Source organism: Punica granatum, unplaced genomic scaffold (genome assembly GCF_007655135.1).
Source record: "Punica granatum isolate Tunisia-2019 unplaced genomic scaffold, ASM765513v2 Contig00376, whole genome shotgun sequence".
In the NCBI taxonomy this organism is placed as follows: Eukaryota; Viridiplantae; Streptophyta; class Magnoliopsida; order Myrtales; family Lythraceae; genus Punica; species Punica granatum.
In genome coordinates this window covers 20,988-39,206 of record NW_022204308.1, presented here as the reverse complement: position 1 = coordinate 39,206, position 18,219 = coordinate 20,988, and the positions used below count along the sequence as shown (strand labels likewise).

The window sequence follows — 18,219 nt, the reverse complement described above, 5'->3', positions numbered from 1 at the left end:
AGTCGATCTGCCTACACATCATGCTTTCATATGTATAAAATTATCGGATAATCCTAATGTAATAAGAAATGTAAAATAGGTACATAAAAAAGGAGGAAAATGATGCGAGAGTTATTCAGTGAGGAGGATTGGTTATCCGATGATGTTTGTAGACGTATAGCTCCATAAATTCTATGGAAGTTTCTTACAATATATAAAATGAATCAAGACGTGCATGGTAAGTGAATTATACACCTAAATACAGTCTTAATGATCGATAGGTTTTAATGCTATATAAGAGGATCATTAACCAATTCTCTCTTCATACACATCTTTTCACAAATATGAGTTTTATATAATTTATGAATATATGTTATACGCTGATGTAAGATTACATTATATAACTATTGTTTTGGCTGAATCTGGAAGATTCTCATCTATGAGCACATTCGAGAGAACATGCTAATTTATCTGATGCATGTGATATATTTTGTAGATTTTATAAAAAATGGAACATTGGTTGCAGGATTGACATAAAACTTAGAAACCCGAAAGAGAAGAGCCCGAAAGCAGCAGAGGTGGTCGCTGAAGAGGAGGTACGTAGCAGCCCGTTCATGTTCAGCAAAGTGCTTGGGGAGCTCATCCGTCAGCTTCTTCATCGAGGCCATGCTCGTGATCAGCTCCCTGGGGACTTGGCTCATTGATCGGAGTGTTCCACCGGGTTTGCTCTCTCTCTCCATCCCCTTTTAAGGAGCTTTTCTAATTCCGCACGCCTTTGTTTATCTTCCTTCGGCCTCTCAATGTACTTCCCTCTGGGCCTCTCGGAGTCGAGATTCTGATCTGAGAAAAGCTGCCTCGTACTGCTGAAATTGCGATTCTTGCCTCATGCCGTGAAATCTGAGACAATTCCCTCCAAAGGTTAGGCACATTCTTGGGAGCACGAGCACCAACTTGCACTCGATGAAGCAATACATGGTACAGACGTCACATTCTTTCCTTGACCGCGCAACTTGCCTTGGTGGAGCTCAGTGAAACCTTCATAGGTGTCAGGGTAGCAAAAGAGCTTTTCACTAGTGAGAAGGGACGTTATTTTTATCAAATTTTTTGTAGCAATGATTTCAAAAGAGAATTTAGCCTTTTAGAGCAACATAAAAAGCCCTACATTCTCTTTTATGTAATTGAAACAAAATTTACAAATATTCTTTCCATTAGTAAAAACTCTTTTGCGACCTTAGCCCCTAGGAAGGTTTTATTGAGGTCGAACAAGCCTAGGGGTCCACCAAGGCAGGTTGCCTATTCAAGGAAGGAATGTGACACCTCTGCCATGTATTGCTCCATCGAGAGCATGATTGTATCCGGGCTCCTGAGAATTAGATCCTACGTTCTGTGCTAACTAGTGATGGGGGTCTCATATATTTCAAAGCCAGCTGAGGCAGGAATCGTATTTCCGGGAGCATGAGGCTGGTGCGTACATCGAGGTATTAAAGAGGCTGAAGGGAGAAACACGAAGAGGTAGGGAGATATGGAAGCACCTGGTGATGGACGGGGAGACGGAGCAGACATGGTGGGGCACTGCTATGAATGAGCAGAGTCCCCAAGAAGCTGGTCGTGAACATAGCTGCGATGGGGATGCTGATCAATGAGCTCGACCAGCACCTTGTCAAACAGGCTGCTGCCTCTTCTTCTATGATAATCTCTGCTGCTGCTGGGACTTCCGGTGCAGGCTTCTATGACAATCCTGCAACCAACGTTCATCTCGGTCGGGAAGGCGATGGTTCCACTTCTGAACATTTGGATCCATCCTCGCTGCAGAATTAGATACCATGTGTTGGACTTACGTTGATTTACGGATCTTTATTTTTCCTCACGACCATGTGTTGGATGCCATGTACTTGGGAGTTTCACGACCCCAGATGCTTCATTCAGATATATATTTCTCACAGTCATCTAAGGCCAAGCCCTAACCATTTTTTGGGCTGAAATTAGACCCAACTACTAGTAAAAACTCGAGGTTGAATATTCAGCTTTCTTACGATTTGATTATGCTACATACCAGTATGACTTGTTTTAATTTCGGTCGTAATTTTCTCCCGCTCGCAACTCAAATGAATGAGCCGAGATCCAACTGAAATTAACATTTTGCTAAATAAAGCAGACCCGAAATGGTAAATAATGTATGACAGACTTGCATATATATGATGATTTGACCGACTTCATAAACAAGAGCATCGTTCTATGAGTGAGCCGCTTGTGGTTTAACCTGATAACCAAGAGGTTCAATATGTGATACTCATGATGGGACTATCCGTGTCTATTTATTAGCTATTATGAATTATATTTCATTATACTATAACTGTATACCTCCTTTATAATTGGAAAAAGAAAAACTTAAAATTATCAACTGCACATACAAAGTACAGATATAGGTCATATATGGCATGAAGGAATAGAAATAATCTCTAAAATGAATCGCCGCGCGAAATTCCACATATTTTATATGCATATATACTGCATTCCCTTCACTTTCTATCTCTGCGTGCCAAACAAGGCCATAGCGGATATGATTTGCGGTATCCATGGTGCCTCCCGAGCACATCAAATTAGTGAAGATATAAGTCAGATGAATCCGATATACAACTCTATTCACTTAATATTGGGTATGCGAAGCATGGAACAAGCATATATATGAATATTATATGGTCGTTAGTTAGGGGTGGCAATTCATGTCGTATCGTGTTTATACGTGTCGTGTCTAAACGAATTCATGTCATCGAAATCATAACCCGTACACGACACGATTATTAAACGGGTCAGGTTTTGGAAACCCGTACACGACCTGTTTATATCCATGTCAACCCGTTTAGACACGTTAAAACCTGTTTATCAAAACGTATTATAATAGGTAAATGTATACACGACACGATTATAACCATTATCCGAACACGTTAATACGACTTGTTTATCCGATCAATTCGGTTACCCAGTCACATTAACACGACTTATTTATTCGATTAACTCGTTTACTCGAACACGTTAACACGACATGTTTACACATTAACACGGAGATTGAGATGGAGGGGAGGGGGATGTGGACAGGGAAGAGGCGAGAGCCGCATCCGAGGGAGGCAGCGATGGCGAGGATGAGATCGAGCCGTGAGGCGCATTGGCAGGAGCCGGAGCCGGCGAAGCCATGGGCTTCGAAGGGGAGATGGTGGGAGTGGAGTCGGCGGCGAGCTTGGGAGAAGGGGAGGGCGAGATCTTAGGCGGATCTGCAGACAATGCGAGGTGCACAGAGAGGAGAGCAATGAGAGCGAAGAAGCCGAACTTCACCATTGATGGATGAGAATAGGGAAATCAAATCGCAGATGAGATCTGAAGGAGGGTAGTAGAGAAGTAGAAGTAGAAGTGGAAGTGCGATTGTGCTGTGTTGTATTGGGTGAAAGAAAGGAAAGTAAATTAGGTTAAAGAAATGAAAGTAAATTAGGTTATGAACTTAAGAACTTAGGGTTATACAAGGATATTTTGGTAATCCAAATACATAAATAGGTTAACGGATTACACGATTATAGTAACACAATTAATATGTCTAAATAAATATGTTTAATCGTATATAATCGGGTTACACGGGTTCAACCCGGTAAGACATGCTTATTAACCGTGTTTAAATGAGTTGGAACCGTTTAGACCGATTATCAAAAACGTCCAACTCAAACCCGTTTAACTCCGTGTCGTATTATTGTGTCGTGCGAAATATTGCCAGCCCTATCGTCAATCATCTACTTGCTATTCGACTAGAATGATGCTCATATAAATGTGATTTTCTTTTCATTAATAAAGTATAAAATCAGAAACTTTTGTAGAGTGAAAACAACTTTCTATTATAATATATAAAAAAAAAACACGTTGCCTTTTACAAACCCTTAACTCGTGGTTACTTGCCTCTTTGTCTGTTAAGAAAAAATTAAATTTTTAATAAAAAGATTCATGTGCCCATCTATTGCAGAAATAGATTCATGTATCTATTAATTTAAATTAAATGAATTGTGCAAGTTCTTGTATGTTCGGTTCAACGAATTTTAGATGTTCATTTACATTATTCGTATTTAGGGATATAACTAGATATTCTTTTTTGAAAAGTTAAAAATTCTCTAAATAACTTAATAGTTATTATCTAAATAACTATTTCTCTTATATTTTTTAATTCACATCGTTTTTATACTATACATTTTCTATAACATAAGTTCTTTTTGTAATGTTTTATAATTAACAATAATAATCTCATACGAATCAAATTACTTATTCTTATAATTGTAATTTGATTTTTCTTAATTATATTGATAATTTTTTCTTTCATAATAAAACAATATTATGTATATTATTTTCCATACCATTTTTTTGTATGATAAGATTATAGCAATTAAAATTTTCATTCCTATAATATTTAACTTACTACCTATTTTAAACAAATGTCAAAATTACTATTTAATACGTGGGAGCACTATTTTTATAATTCTCATTTAATGTTTTATTATTTATTATTTTTTATATTTAAAAATTATAACATTCAATATTATATTAAAAACTGTAATAAACATTATAAATTTTAAAGTGAAACATTAAATCAATTCTCAAATGTATTAAAAGTTCTCTAAAAAGTAATTGACAATTAAATAAATTAAATAATTTTTCATACTCGGCAACGCGTAGGCATAGTCCTTGTTTTTCTATAACAAAGTTGTTGGTAGTATACACCTTGTCCGGGCATTAACATGTAAATGTAACTAATTTCTCAAAACTTAAAATATAAAATTACCTAAAGACCGATTTGATAACTTAATATTAGTTTTAGTACTAAGACTATTTTGAAATTAACTAATATGCATCCTTATATGATATATACTTTCAATAAAGCTTCATGAAATATTTCAAAACAATGCTTGTTAATTTTAGCAGTCATAAATGTGATTGATTTCCCATTTTTGCTTATTATCTACTTTAACTATTAATTTTAATTTCAACGGTTTTAGAGTATGGCCTTCCAAGTCCCGAATAATTTTTTTTTCTTAATCAATACTTTGAGCTTTTAGCAATTATATTTCTACATTTGTATATCGGTAACAACACTTCCAAATCAAACACAAGTCTTAAGCTTTTATACAGTATATATAACTCACAAGTCTCTATTAAGTAACACGATTTCCACTCCAACTGGAATTTTGGGATGCCCCTTATAACCAACTAATGGAAAGTGTTTTTCCTTGTGTGGATCCTATTTCAATTGGAACTTGATGAGTCGATCTGCCTACACATTTTGCTTTCAAATGTATAAAATTATCGGAAAATCCTAATGTAACCAAGAAATGTAAAATAGGTATATAAAAAAAGGAGGAAAAATTATGCGAGAGTTCTTTTTTTTTTTTTTTTTTGCTGAATGATGCGAGAGTTATTCGGCGAGTTGGATTGGTTATCCGAAGATGTTTGTAGACGTATAGCTCCATAAATTCTATGGAAGATTCTAACGATACATAAAATGAATCAAGACATGCATGGTAAGTGAATTATATACCTAAATACAGTCTTAATGATTGATAGGTTTTAACGCTGTACAAGAGGATCATTATCCAAGTCTCTATTCATCCACATCTTTTCACAAATAGTAGTTTTATATAATTTATGAATATATATGATACACTGAAGTAAAATTACATTATATAACTATTGTTTTGGCTGAATCTGGAAGACTCTCATCTATGAGCACATTCGAGAGCATATGTTAATTTATCTGATGCATGTGATATATTTTGTAGATTTTATAAAAAATGGAAAATTGGTTGCAGGATTGACATAAAACTTAGAAGACCGAAAGAGAAGGGCCCGACAGCAGCAGAGGTGGTCGCTGAAGAGGAGGTACGTAGCAGCCCGTTCATGTTCAACAAGGTGCTTGTGTGGAGCTCATCTGTCAGCTTCTTCATCGAGGCCATGCTCGCGATCAGCTCCTTGGGGACTTTGCTCATTGATCGAAGTGTTCCACCGGGTTTGCTCTCTCTCTCCATCCATTTTTAAGGAGCTTTTCTAATTCCCCACACCTTTGTTTATCTTCCCTCGGCCTCTAAATGTACTTCTCTCTGGGCCTCTCGGATTCGAGCCTCCTGACATGAGAAAAGCTGCCTCGTACTGTCGAAATTGCGATTCTTGCCTCAAGCCATGAAATCTGAGACAATTCCCCCCAAAGGTTAGGCACATAGGGTAGGACCTGATAATTATAGGGAGCACGAGCACCAACTTGCACTCGATGAAGCAATACATGGTACAGACGTCACATTCCTTCCTGGACAGCACAACTTGCCTTCGTATTTCCAGGAGCATGACGCTGGTGCATACATCGAGGTATTAAAGAGGCTGAAGGAGGAAACACGAAGAGGTAGGGAGTTATGGAAGCTCCTGGTGATGGGCTGGGAGACGGAGCAGACATGGTGGAACACTCCGATGAATGAGCAGAGTCCCCAAGGAGCTGGTCGTGAACATAGCCACGATGGGGATGCTGATCAATGAGCTCGACCAGCACCTTGTCGAACAGGCTGCTGCCTCTTCTTCTATGATGATCTCTGCTGCTGCTGGGACTTCCCTTGCAGGCTTCTATGACAATCCTGCGACCAACGTTCATCTCGGTCAGGAAGGCGATGGTTCCACTTCTGAACATTTGGATCCATCTTCGTTGCAGAATTATGATACCATGTGTTGGACTTACTTTGATTTACTGATCATTATTTTTCCTCACGACCATGCGTTGGATACCATGTATTTGGAGTTTCACGACCCCAAATGCTTCATTCAGATATATATTTCTCACTCACCTAAGGCCAAGCCCTAAACATTATTTGGGCGGAAATTAGACCCAACTACCAGTAAAAACTCGAGGTTGAGTATTCTGCTTTCTAACGCTTTGATTATGCTGCATACCAGTATAATTTGATTACGACCGAAATTTGTTTTAATTTAGGTCGTAATTTTCTCCTGCTCGCCACTTGAATGAATGAGCACAGATACAACTGAAATTGATATTTTGCTAAATAAAGCAGACCCGAATTGGTAAATAATGTATGATAGACTTTCATATATATGATGATTCAACCAACTTCATAAACAAGAGCATCGTTCTATTAGTTAGCCGATTGTGGTTTAACCTGATCAACAAAGTTTCTCTTACCAACTTGTGGGACGAGTCAAGAGTTTGGACGACACAATGTATTCTGCTTGTGCAGGATGGGCATAGAAATTTAAACCGACCAAGCCCAGGCACTAGCTCTACCCGACTTCCATCCGAACCAAATCCAAGCCCAGAAAACAACCAAGTCTACTTTCTCTATGGACATAATACATGGGTGTTTTAGTAATTTTATTCAAAGATAAGGGGTGAAAAGGCGGAGAAGGGGATTTTTGGCAATAAATTGGGAAAAGATCAAAAGGAAAAACGGGAGAGATCGGAGCAATATGATTTGGTTCTTTTTTTGCTGATTTTTTTTTTTAAAAAAGAACCAAATCCAGTATGAGTTAGTTGTTGTTGCTTTGTGATCGAGGTCTCTTTTTCTTAAGTAAGATTTCAAATTTGAGTTTTTTATGTTTTGAAAATCACTGTCCTTCAGACTCAAATGAACGCTTATCGCACGACTGTCACCAAAGCTCGTATGAGGGTTATTGACGCAGCGTACGACGCGAGTAATCGTCACAGACCCGTTGATTCGCGCACGAATACCGGAACTACGACCTTCTATACCTGTTGATTCTACGAATATCAGGAAATAGGCATCAAACTCGAATCGATTCGAGATTGGACAAAGTAAGAAAGTTCTGAATTTTATTGATAATCTGAAAAGACGACTCCCCTTGCCCTAGGGCTTACAGAAGGCTTAAATAGGTATTAATAAATCTAAATTGCATAAAAGAACTAAACTTTTCAAAAATTGCAAAAATACCATAATTAACATAAATTGTCTGTTTGAGGCCCTAAACGATGGAATTTGCCTTAAATATTGAAAAATCATAGCATAGCTGTGAGTTTTGCTCCGGATGTAGTTTCCTTCGAAATAGGGTCGTCAGAACCTATTTTTCTCCAGGTACCGACTTGCGAGGTCTTCTGCCGCATCATTTTCCCCTGGGTGGAGAAAATTCGTCCTCGAATCGTCATCGTCCGAGCTATCACCTGTGTAAGGAATCAGGTGCTTAACATTAAACACATCGGCAGTACGAATGTGGCTGGGAAGTTTAAGCCGATAGGCGTTCGAATTGATCTTCTCAACGATCTCCACAGGACTAATCTTTCTAGCAGCGAGCTTGTGGTAGTCACCAGCAGAAAATCGATCCTTCGTAAGGACAGCCCAAACAAAATCGCCAACTTCAAACTCCACGTGCCTTCTCCTTCGGTCAGTAACAGCCTTGTAATTCATGGCAGCATTCTTCAAATTATTCTGCACAGCTTCATGAATCTCTTGCAGCTCGTGAACGAAGTCAGCCGCCTTACCATGAACCCTGGTCTTATCCGGCACGGGTAACAGATCAAGGGGACCCCGAGGAGTAACATAATATACCACTTGGAATGGACTGAAACCAGTGCTGCGATTAACAGCATGGTTGTGCGCGAACTCCGCCGGACTTAACTTCTGATCCTAGCTCTTCACGTGCTCTCCTACTAAACCTCTCAACAGATTGCCCAAGGACCTGTTAACCACTTCTGTTTGTCCATCCGTCTGCGGGTGATACGCCGTACTGAAGTTCAACTGGGTGTTCACCATCTTCCAAAGGCTCCGCCAAAAATGACTCAAGAAGCGGGTGTCCCTATCAGACACAATAGAGACTGGCAGATCATGCAGACGGTATACCTCCTGAATGAGAGTCTCGAGGTTCTCCCATGTGATTTTTATATGTTGATGATCTGGAAAATGTAAACCTCCTTTATCTGATCATGATTCTATGAACAAAGTCATTTGTTGTTATATGTGCTAGTATGGCTCCATTTGTATGCTCTGTCTAGAATTTGCCATTTACTTATTTAATTCTCTTTCTAAACCAAAACATCTTTCTCTCTCCAGTAGCTTATCTGATTCAATTTCCTTGGGCCTATATTTCTCGCATCGGATACAAGCAACTTAATAAATCTGCCTTCCCTGTTTAGTTGTTTTATCGAAAACTATTTGATAGGGGGAAAAGCAGTCGATGAATAATGATGCTGAAGAAGATGAATTTGATAATTTGTATGATGATGACGTAGGTGATTATGAAGATTTGGATGAGATTTGATATGCTTGTTCATTTTATGTTATGAGTTATGATATATGTTGTTAACTTTTTATTTCGGGAGTTTGAGTTATGATTTGGATTTTAAACCTTGAATTTCGATAATTTATAACGATATTTTGAGTTTTTATGACTTATTGTTGATTTGTTGGTTTGTGTTTTTATTTGAATGAACAAGAATTAATTTTTTTTGCTCAGAAAAGTATGTTACATATATATATATATATATGTTTTTTTTAATTACAGGTAGAATCTTACGATTCACGATTCGAATCGCGATTCACGATTCTACGACCCTCGATCGATTCTAGGTAGAATCGCGATTCTGACAACCTTGCTGATATCCACCCATGGCTGCAAGGGAATCAGCAGGGGCATGTACAACCCCGCGTTAGTAGCTGTACCCTTGGACACTTGACAAACCTTACAGCGCTGCACGTACTTCTCTACTTCTTTACGATTGTAGGCCAGAAATAAGATGACTGGACCAGCTACAATGTCCTGTCTCTTCCCACATGGCCCTTGCCGTGTAGCTGCTGAATAATGTGGGCTCGCAAACTACAATCAGGAATACAGAGCTGATTTCCCCTGAAAAGAAAACCATCCTGCAACACGTATTCTGTTCTTTCTCTAGCCCGAACTTTAGCTAGCGTCACAGAAAAATAGGGATCAACTTCAAGCAACTCAGCAAAAGAACTAAAACCAGGTACCTCAACAGTCATCCTGTTCAGAATGCTAGCCTCCGACTAAGAGCATCTGCAACGCGATTAGTGACTCCGCTCTTGTGCTTTACCACGAAAGTAAAGCGCTCCAGGTAAGCCACCCATGATGCATGACGAGCTGACACCTTATCTTGGCTATGGAGGTACTTCAGGACCTCGTGGTCGGTATACAAAATGAACTCCTTGTGGAAAAGGTAATGTCGCCAATGCTTCATTGCGAGTTTCACAGGATCTACGGAAGCGAAAAAGGAATAGAAATTCAAAATTTCCTACCCGTGAAACTAATCCCAAGACCTACTAGAAGAATAAGAGTAAATAAAAGCGTACCTGAAATATTTAAAATTGTCGACCGAGCGTACCACGCGTGACGCCTCTACCGGTATCCACACCGACTTTATCGACGAGTCTTCGAGATCGGCAGTGCTAGCGGCCAACACTCGAAAGAAACACCGATGCAACACCCGAAATTTTAAGACTAATGGGATTAATTCAAATTGAACAATTCAACTTGAATTTCCCCACATTAATGCACGTACACACATATGTATGTATATGCTTATGCATACATATATATCACATATATATGTATTCATATAGCACACGTATATATAAATGTACATGTACATGCACACATATATATAAGCATCAGGGGGGAGACTTTCAAGTCTCCTAACCGATGTGGGACAAGGGGATTTAAGGATCCCAAATTGCCATGTGTCACCGTATTAATCGTGCATCAATTTGGTCCATTTAATCTAATAAATCGAGTCTAAGTAATCGACAAATTTAATCTCATTAAATATCCGATTAATTAGTCGCACCATAAATCATCTAATCTCTATTAGACGATTTTATTGTTTCAAAATATGTCGTCAATTTAGTCGTAGTGTGTGACCCTGTATATTCCCAATTACGTTGATAGTAATATCGAAATCTCTATTTCAATATTAAAAACAGTGAGCGGCATCTAGTAATGCATCACTGTTACTCAAGTAATCGAAAAGTCAATTTCTCGACAAACCTCGTGACCTATATTACTATGTAATATAATCACTTTGTCCTCTATATCTCTATTGAGCCCAAGGCATGGTCGATGACATCCTTGTATGGCTCAATATCTCTTTTTCTTGGTTTACCGGGTAAGTCTATCAGAACAAATGAGCTCGATATCGCTATATCGACTCATTTGGGTATGCATACACTTTTAGACTTTAACCACCAAGTGGCCGTGAGATATCGCTCCCGTTTCGTAGGAGGGACAAATCCTATCTCAATCACTCCATGCTCTGTGATATACCCAATAACTGTCTTTCTAACCAGCCTGTTACGGTGGCGTTTGACAGTATCAAAGTATATGACATTACATGTAGGAATCAATGGTGACCTCAAGTCAAAGGACCATTACACTATAGTCACTTTGAGATATGCTAATGACAGTTACGTAACAACCCATGTAGCAATCTCATGGCGGGTCAGTCCAATACACATTACTCTTAATGTATACATGTGGTGTGATTTGATATCTCCATATCCATGACCTGTGAGACTTGGTCATCAATCAACACCCACACTAGTCTAATCGTATTATCGTTGTCCTAATTAACGATAATACTTTGACTATGGACATTTAGGAATAATATTCGGTAATTATAGGATCTCACAATCAAGTCACACTTGATGCCTATTGAATCTACTATTCCAATGACATTATTGTATAAAATCATATTTAGCGCAATCTACACAATAACGGAAATGCCTCGTATTATAATGAAATAAATATTATATTACAGAACTGATGATAGATTGCCTCTAAGGCATACACCAATCCCCAACAATCTCCCACTTGCACTAGAGCCAATCTGGCTTTTGTCTAATGCCAATAGATCTAGTGTGAGCCTCGTGCTTGCGCTGCACAAGAGGCTTTGTAAGTGGATCAGCGAGATTCTCATCCGTTGGTATTCTGCATATCTTCACATCTCCTTTGTCGATGATCTCGCGAATAAGATGGAAGCGCTTGAGTATATGTTTGGAACGCCGGTGAGACCTGGGTTCCTTAGCTTGCGCAATGGCTCCATTGTTGTCACAATAGAGATCCACTGGGTCTGCGATGCTAGGAACCACTGCAAGTTCTGTCACGAACTTCTTGATCCAAACGGCCTCTTTTACGGCGTTAGAGGCAGCAATATACTCGGCCTCTGTGGTAGAGTCGGCTACTGTTTCCTGCTTGGAACTCTTCCAACTCACAGCACCTCCATTCAGGCAAAACACATACCCTGACTGCGATCTACTGTCGTCTTTATCGGTCTGGAAGCTAGCATCGGTGTAACCTCTTACAACGAGCTCTTCTTCGCCTCCATATACCAAAAACATCTCTTTAGTCCTTCGTAAGTACTTAAGGATGTTCTTTACTGCGATCCAGTGTATCTCACTTGGATCTGATTGGTATCGACTCGTCATACTCAAAGCATACGAGACATCGGATCGAGTGCATAACATAGCATACATTATGGATCTAATAGCCGACGCATATGGAATCCTATTCATGCGGTCCCTCTCCTCTCGAGTAGAAAGACTCTGAGCCTTCGAAAGGCTTATACCGTGTAACATAGGCAGCGACCCTTTCTTAGAATTCTACATGCTAAAGCGCCGAAGCAGTTTATCTATGTATGCACTCTGACTTAAGCTAGGCAGTCTCCTAGATCTATCTCTATAGATCCTGATACCTAGCACGTAGGTAGCTTCGCCTAAGTCCTTCATAGAGAAACACCTTCCCAACCAAGTCTTCACAAACTGTAGGGAAGGAATGTCATTCCCGATCAAAAGTATGTCGTCTACATACAATACCAGAAAGATTACTACGCTCCCACTAACTTTCTTATAAACACAGGGTTCATCTTCATTCTTGATGAAATCAAAATCTTTGATTGCATCATCAAAACGAAGATTCCAGCTCCTAGAAGCTTACTTCAGCCCATAAATAGACTGTTGTAGCTTACAAACCTTTCTGGCACTATGTGGATCGACAAAATCTCAGATTGTGTCATATACACATCCTCAAGGAGCTTCCCGTTTAGGAAAGCAGTTTTGACATCCATTTGCCAGATCTCATAATCATAATAAGCTGCAATTGCAAGCAAGATCCTGATGGATTTAAGCATAGCCACCGGGAAAAAGTTTCGTCATAGTCAACACCATGAACTTGTCTGAAACCTTTTGCCACAAGTCGGCCCTTAAAGGTAATCACATTACCGTCCATGTCAGTCTTCTTCTTGAAGACCCACTTACACCCAATGGGTTTTGCCCCTTCAAGTGGATCAACCAAAGTCCATACTTGGTTAGTGTACATGGACTCCATCTCAGATCTCATGGCCTCCAGCCATTTCTCAGAGTCAGGGCCTATTACGGCTTCTACATAGGTTGTAGGCTCATCATTATCTATGAGCAATACGTCATTGTTTTGAGTCACGAGAAATCCATATCTCTCGGGCTCATGACGTATCCTACTAGACCTACGAGGCTCCTGTGTCATCTATGCAGAAGATTGTGCCACAACACCTTGTGGTACTTGTTCTGCAATATCACCCGTCGATTGGTCAATGTCATTTTGTGGTAGAACTTCCCCAAGTTCTAATTTCCTCCTACTAGTTCCTTTGGAGAGAAACTCTTTCTCAAGGAATACCGCAGTTCGAGTAACAAATACTTTGCCTTCAATGGGATTATAGAAATAGTATCATCGAGTTTCCTTAGGATACCTCACAAAGTAACATTTGTCCGATTTAGGGCCAAGCTTATCCGAAGACAATCTCTTCACATAAGTTTCGCAACCCCATATCTTTAGAAAGGCATCTTGGGACGCTTCCCATACCACATCTCATGTGGTGTCCTTTCAACTGATTTCGACGGAGCATTGTTTAATATGAGAGGAGCTGTCTGTAGAGCATATCCCCAGAAGAGTCAGGTAAGTTTGCATGACTCATCAAAGATCGAACCATATCTAATAAAGTTCGATTCCTCCTCTCAGCTACACCATTCCACTGTGGTGTTCCAAGTGGAGTCAGTTGAGATAAAATCTCACACTGTTTAAGATAGTCAGCGAACTCATAGCTCAAATATTCACCTCCTCGATCTGATCGAAGAACTTTAATACTCTTACCCAATTGATTCTCCACTTCATTCTTAAATTCTTTGAACTTTTCAAAGGATTCAAATTTGTGTTTCATCAAATACACATATCCAAATTTACTGAAATCACCAGTAAATGTAATGAAGTAGATACATACACCTCTAGCAAGCTTGTTCACTGGTCCACATACATCGGTATGTATGAGAGCGAGAAGATCACCCTTTCCGGTAAAAGGGGCCTTAGTCATTTTCCCCATTAAGCAAGGTTCGCATGTCTCGATCGATTCTAAATCAAATGAGTCCAGTAATCCATCCTTATGGAGTCTAGAGATGCGACTCTTGCTAATGTGACCTAAACGACAATGCCAGAGGTAAGTCGGGTTCGAATCATTAGATTTGAGCCGTTTGGTTTCCATATTATAAATAGGCGTATCTAGATCAAGAACATACAGACCATTACTTAAATGTGCACTGCCATAATATACATCATTCATGTACATAGAACAACACTTGTTCTTGATGGTGAAACAAAATCCCTTCTTGTCCAAATAAGAAATAGATATTATGTTTCTACTTATAGCAGGTACATAATAACAGTCGTCAAGATTTAATACTAGCCCAGTAGGCAAAACTAGGTGATAAGTCCCTACAGTTAATGCAGCAACTCTTGCTCCATTTCCAACTCGTAGGTCCACCTCGCCCTTTGCCAACGATCTACTATCCCTTAGGTCCTGCGTATTTCCACAAATATGAGCACCACACCCGGTATCTAATACCCAAGATGTAGAAGTAGTAGATACATTAATCTCTATAACATGGATACCTGAAGTGGAAGTCTCACTTCCCTTCTTCTTCTTCAACTCTTCCAAGTATACCTTGCAATTTCGCTTCCAATGTCCACTGTTGCCACAATGGAAGCAGTAATCATCCTTCGCCACCTTGGCTTTAGGCTTCAACACACCCAAGTCATACTTGGATGCACCTTTAGCCCTCTTGCCTTTACTCTTGCCCTTACCCTTTCTTTTGGACCCCTGGACCATTAGAATGGACTTCCCCTTGCTGATATCATGCTCAGCTGTTCTCAACATGTTAAGTAGCTCAGGCAATGGTTTATTGTAGTCATTCATATTATAGCTCATGATGAACTGACTATAATTGTTGGGCAGTGACTGTAGGACTAAATCTGTGGCCAACTCTTGACCCAGAGGAAATCCCAGTCGTCCTAGAGTCTCGACGTACCCAATCATATCGAGTACATGAGGACCTACCGGGCTGCCCTCAGTCAACCTTGCTTGAAAGAGTGCCTTAGAAATCTCGAATCTCTCATGTCGGGCCTGCTCTTGATAGAGCTGCCTGAGATGCACGATCATATCGTACGCCTTCATGTTCTCGTGTTGCTTCTGAAGCTCCGAGTCCATGGTGACTAACATGAGACATCCGACGTTTACGGCATCATCATGATGCTTAGTATAAGCATCTTTCTCAGCTTGGGGGGCATCGTCAGGTGGTGGCGCAAGAAGAAGTTGCTTTAAGACATATAGCTTTTTTTCTTGGGTGAGAACAATTCTCAAGTTTCGATACCAACTAAGCAAATTATTCCCTGACAATTTGTCCTTATCAAGGACGGATCGCAAACAGAAAGTACTAGAAGTGCTCCCTGTCATGGTATGTCATGGTAACTACCACAGAAATATGCAAAATAAGTATTATGACACAACAATATTCAATGAGGACTTTATTAAATATTGCTCCCACTATTTATATCAAATCAATGACCCTCACCATTGATTCAGAGAATATCATTCTCATAGTAGTTCAAGATCCATATCTCACCAAGCTCTGAGTCAGCGAGGGCTGATTCACCCAGAACTGGCTATTTAGGTAGGGAACTCACTTTCCCAATTGCATCACATGCAACTCTTGATTAGTTGGGTGAATAACTCCTTATTCAAATCTATCTTGTAGATCGATGCCCAACTACATGCCTCTGAACTCCTAATCCTATTAGGCTTGCTCAATTAAGTCCGACCCACTTGTAAACACTACGTCTTACTAGGATAGATGAGGGCATCCTGCGATGGTTAGGTCTACACACTCATCGATCTTGGTCTTGACGAGCGTTACACTGTGGAATGATATGGACTTAATATTTTGAGGGATTTTATTAACATTTAATCGATCTCACCATACACTATTATGTAACCATTACATAATAGTCCACACGTATAACTATTATACTAACACAACTAGGACATAGTCCATGTCTAACAGTCATGCACCGCAAATATCAAACATAATCACACCAGTACTAAGCATAAAATCATATTTTATGCTATTATCTACTCAGATTCTAACTAGCTAGGCTCTGATACCAATTGTTAGTTTCACAGGATCTACGGAAGCGAAAAAGGAACAGAAATTCAAAATTTCCTACCCGTGAAACTAATCCCAAGACCTACTAGAAGAATAAGAGTAAATAAAAGCGCACCTGGAATATTTAAAATTTTCGACCGAGCATACCACGCGTGACGCCTCTACCGGTATCCACACCGACTTTGTCGACGAGTCTTCGTGATCGACAGTGCTAACGGCCAACACTCGAAAGAAACACCGATGCAACACCCGAAATTTTAAGACTAATGGGATTAATTCAAATTGAACAATTCAACTTGAATTTCCCCACATTAATGCACGTACACACATATGTATGTATATGCTTATGCATACATATATATCACATATATATGTATTTATATAGCACACGTATATATATATATGTACATGTACATGCACACATATATATAAGCATCAGGGGGGAGACTTTCAAGTCTCCTGACCGATGTGGGACAGGGGATTTAAGGATCCCAAATTGCCATGTGTCACCGTATTAATCGTGCATCAATTTGGTCCATTTAATCTAATAAATCGAGTCTAATTAATCGATAAATTTAATCTCATTAAATATCCGATTAATTAGTCGCACCATAAATCATCTAATCTCTATTAGACGATTTTATTATTTCAAAATATGTCGTCAATTTAGTCGTAGTGTGTGACCCTGTAGGTTCCCAATTACGTTGATAGTAATATCGAAATCTCTATTTCAATATTAAAAACAGTGAGCGGCATCTAGCAATGCATCACTGTTACTTAAGTAATCGAAAAGTTAATTTCTCGACGAACCTCGTGACCTATATTACCATGTAATATAATCCCTTTGTCCTCTCTATCACTATTGAGCCCAAGGCATGGTCGATGACATCCTTGTATGGCTCAATATCTCTTTTTCTTGGTTTACCGGGTAAGTTTATCAGAACAAATGAGCTCGATATCGCTATATCGACTCATTTGGGTATGCATACACTTTTAGACTTAACCACCAAGTGGTCGTGAGATATCGCTCCCGTTTCGTAGGGGGGACAAATCCTATCTCAATCACTCACATTCCTCTCCATGCTCTGTGATATACCCAATAACTGTCTTTCTAACCAGCCTGTTACGGTGGCGTTTGACAGTATCAAAGTATATGACATTACATGTAGGAATCCATGGTGACCTCAAGTCAAAGGACCATTACATTATAGTCACTTTGAGATATGCTAATGACAGTTACGTAACAACCCATGTAGCAATCTCATGGCGGGTCAGTCCAATACACATTACTCTTAATGTATACATGTGGTGTGATTTGATATCTCCATATCCATGACCTGTGAGACTTGGTCATCAATCAACACCCACACTAGTCTAATCGTATTATCGTTGTCCTAATTAACGATAATACTTTGACTATGGACATTTAGGAATAATGTTTGGTAATTATACGATTTTACAATCAAGTCACACTTGATGCCTATTGAACCTACTATTCCAAGGACATTATTGTGTAAAATCATATTTAGCGCAATCTACACAATAACGGAAATGCCTCGTATTATAATGAAATAGATATCATATTACAGAACTGATGATAGATTGCCTCTAGGGCATACACCAATTCCCAACATTAATCGCCTGCACTACCACATAGAATTCCACGTCGTAGGTGTTGTATCTCACTTTCGCCCCCGTCAGCTTCTCGCTGAAGGAAGCAATTGGCCTGCTG

General features: G+C 39.4%; 1 protein-coding gene across 1 annotated transcript; it reads right to left on the bottom strand.

The window, feature by feature from the left end:
* Nucleotides 1-3,033: 3,033 nt before the first annotated feature.
* Nucleotides 3,034-3,312, bottom strand: LOC116190198 (pectinesterase inhibitor 10-like). The gene has a single exon (XM_031519859.1). It carries the CDS (start codon nt 3,310-3,312, stop codon nt 3,034-3,036), a length of 279 nt encoding a protein of 92 aa, XP_031375719.1.
* Between the last annotated feature and the right edge of the window lie 14,907 nt (nt 3,313-18,219).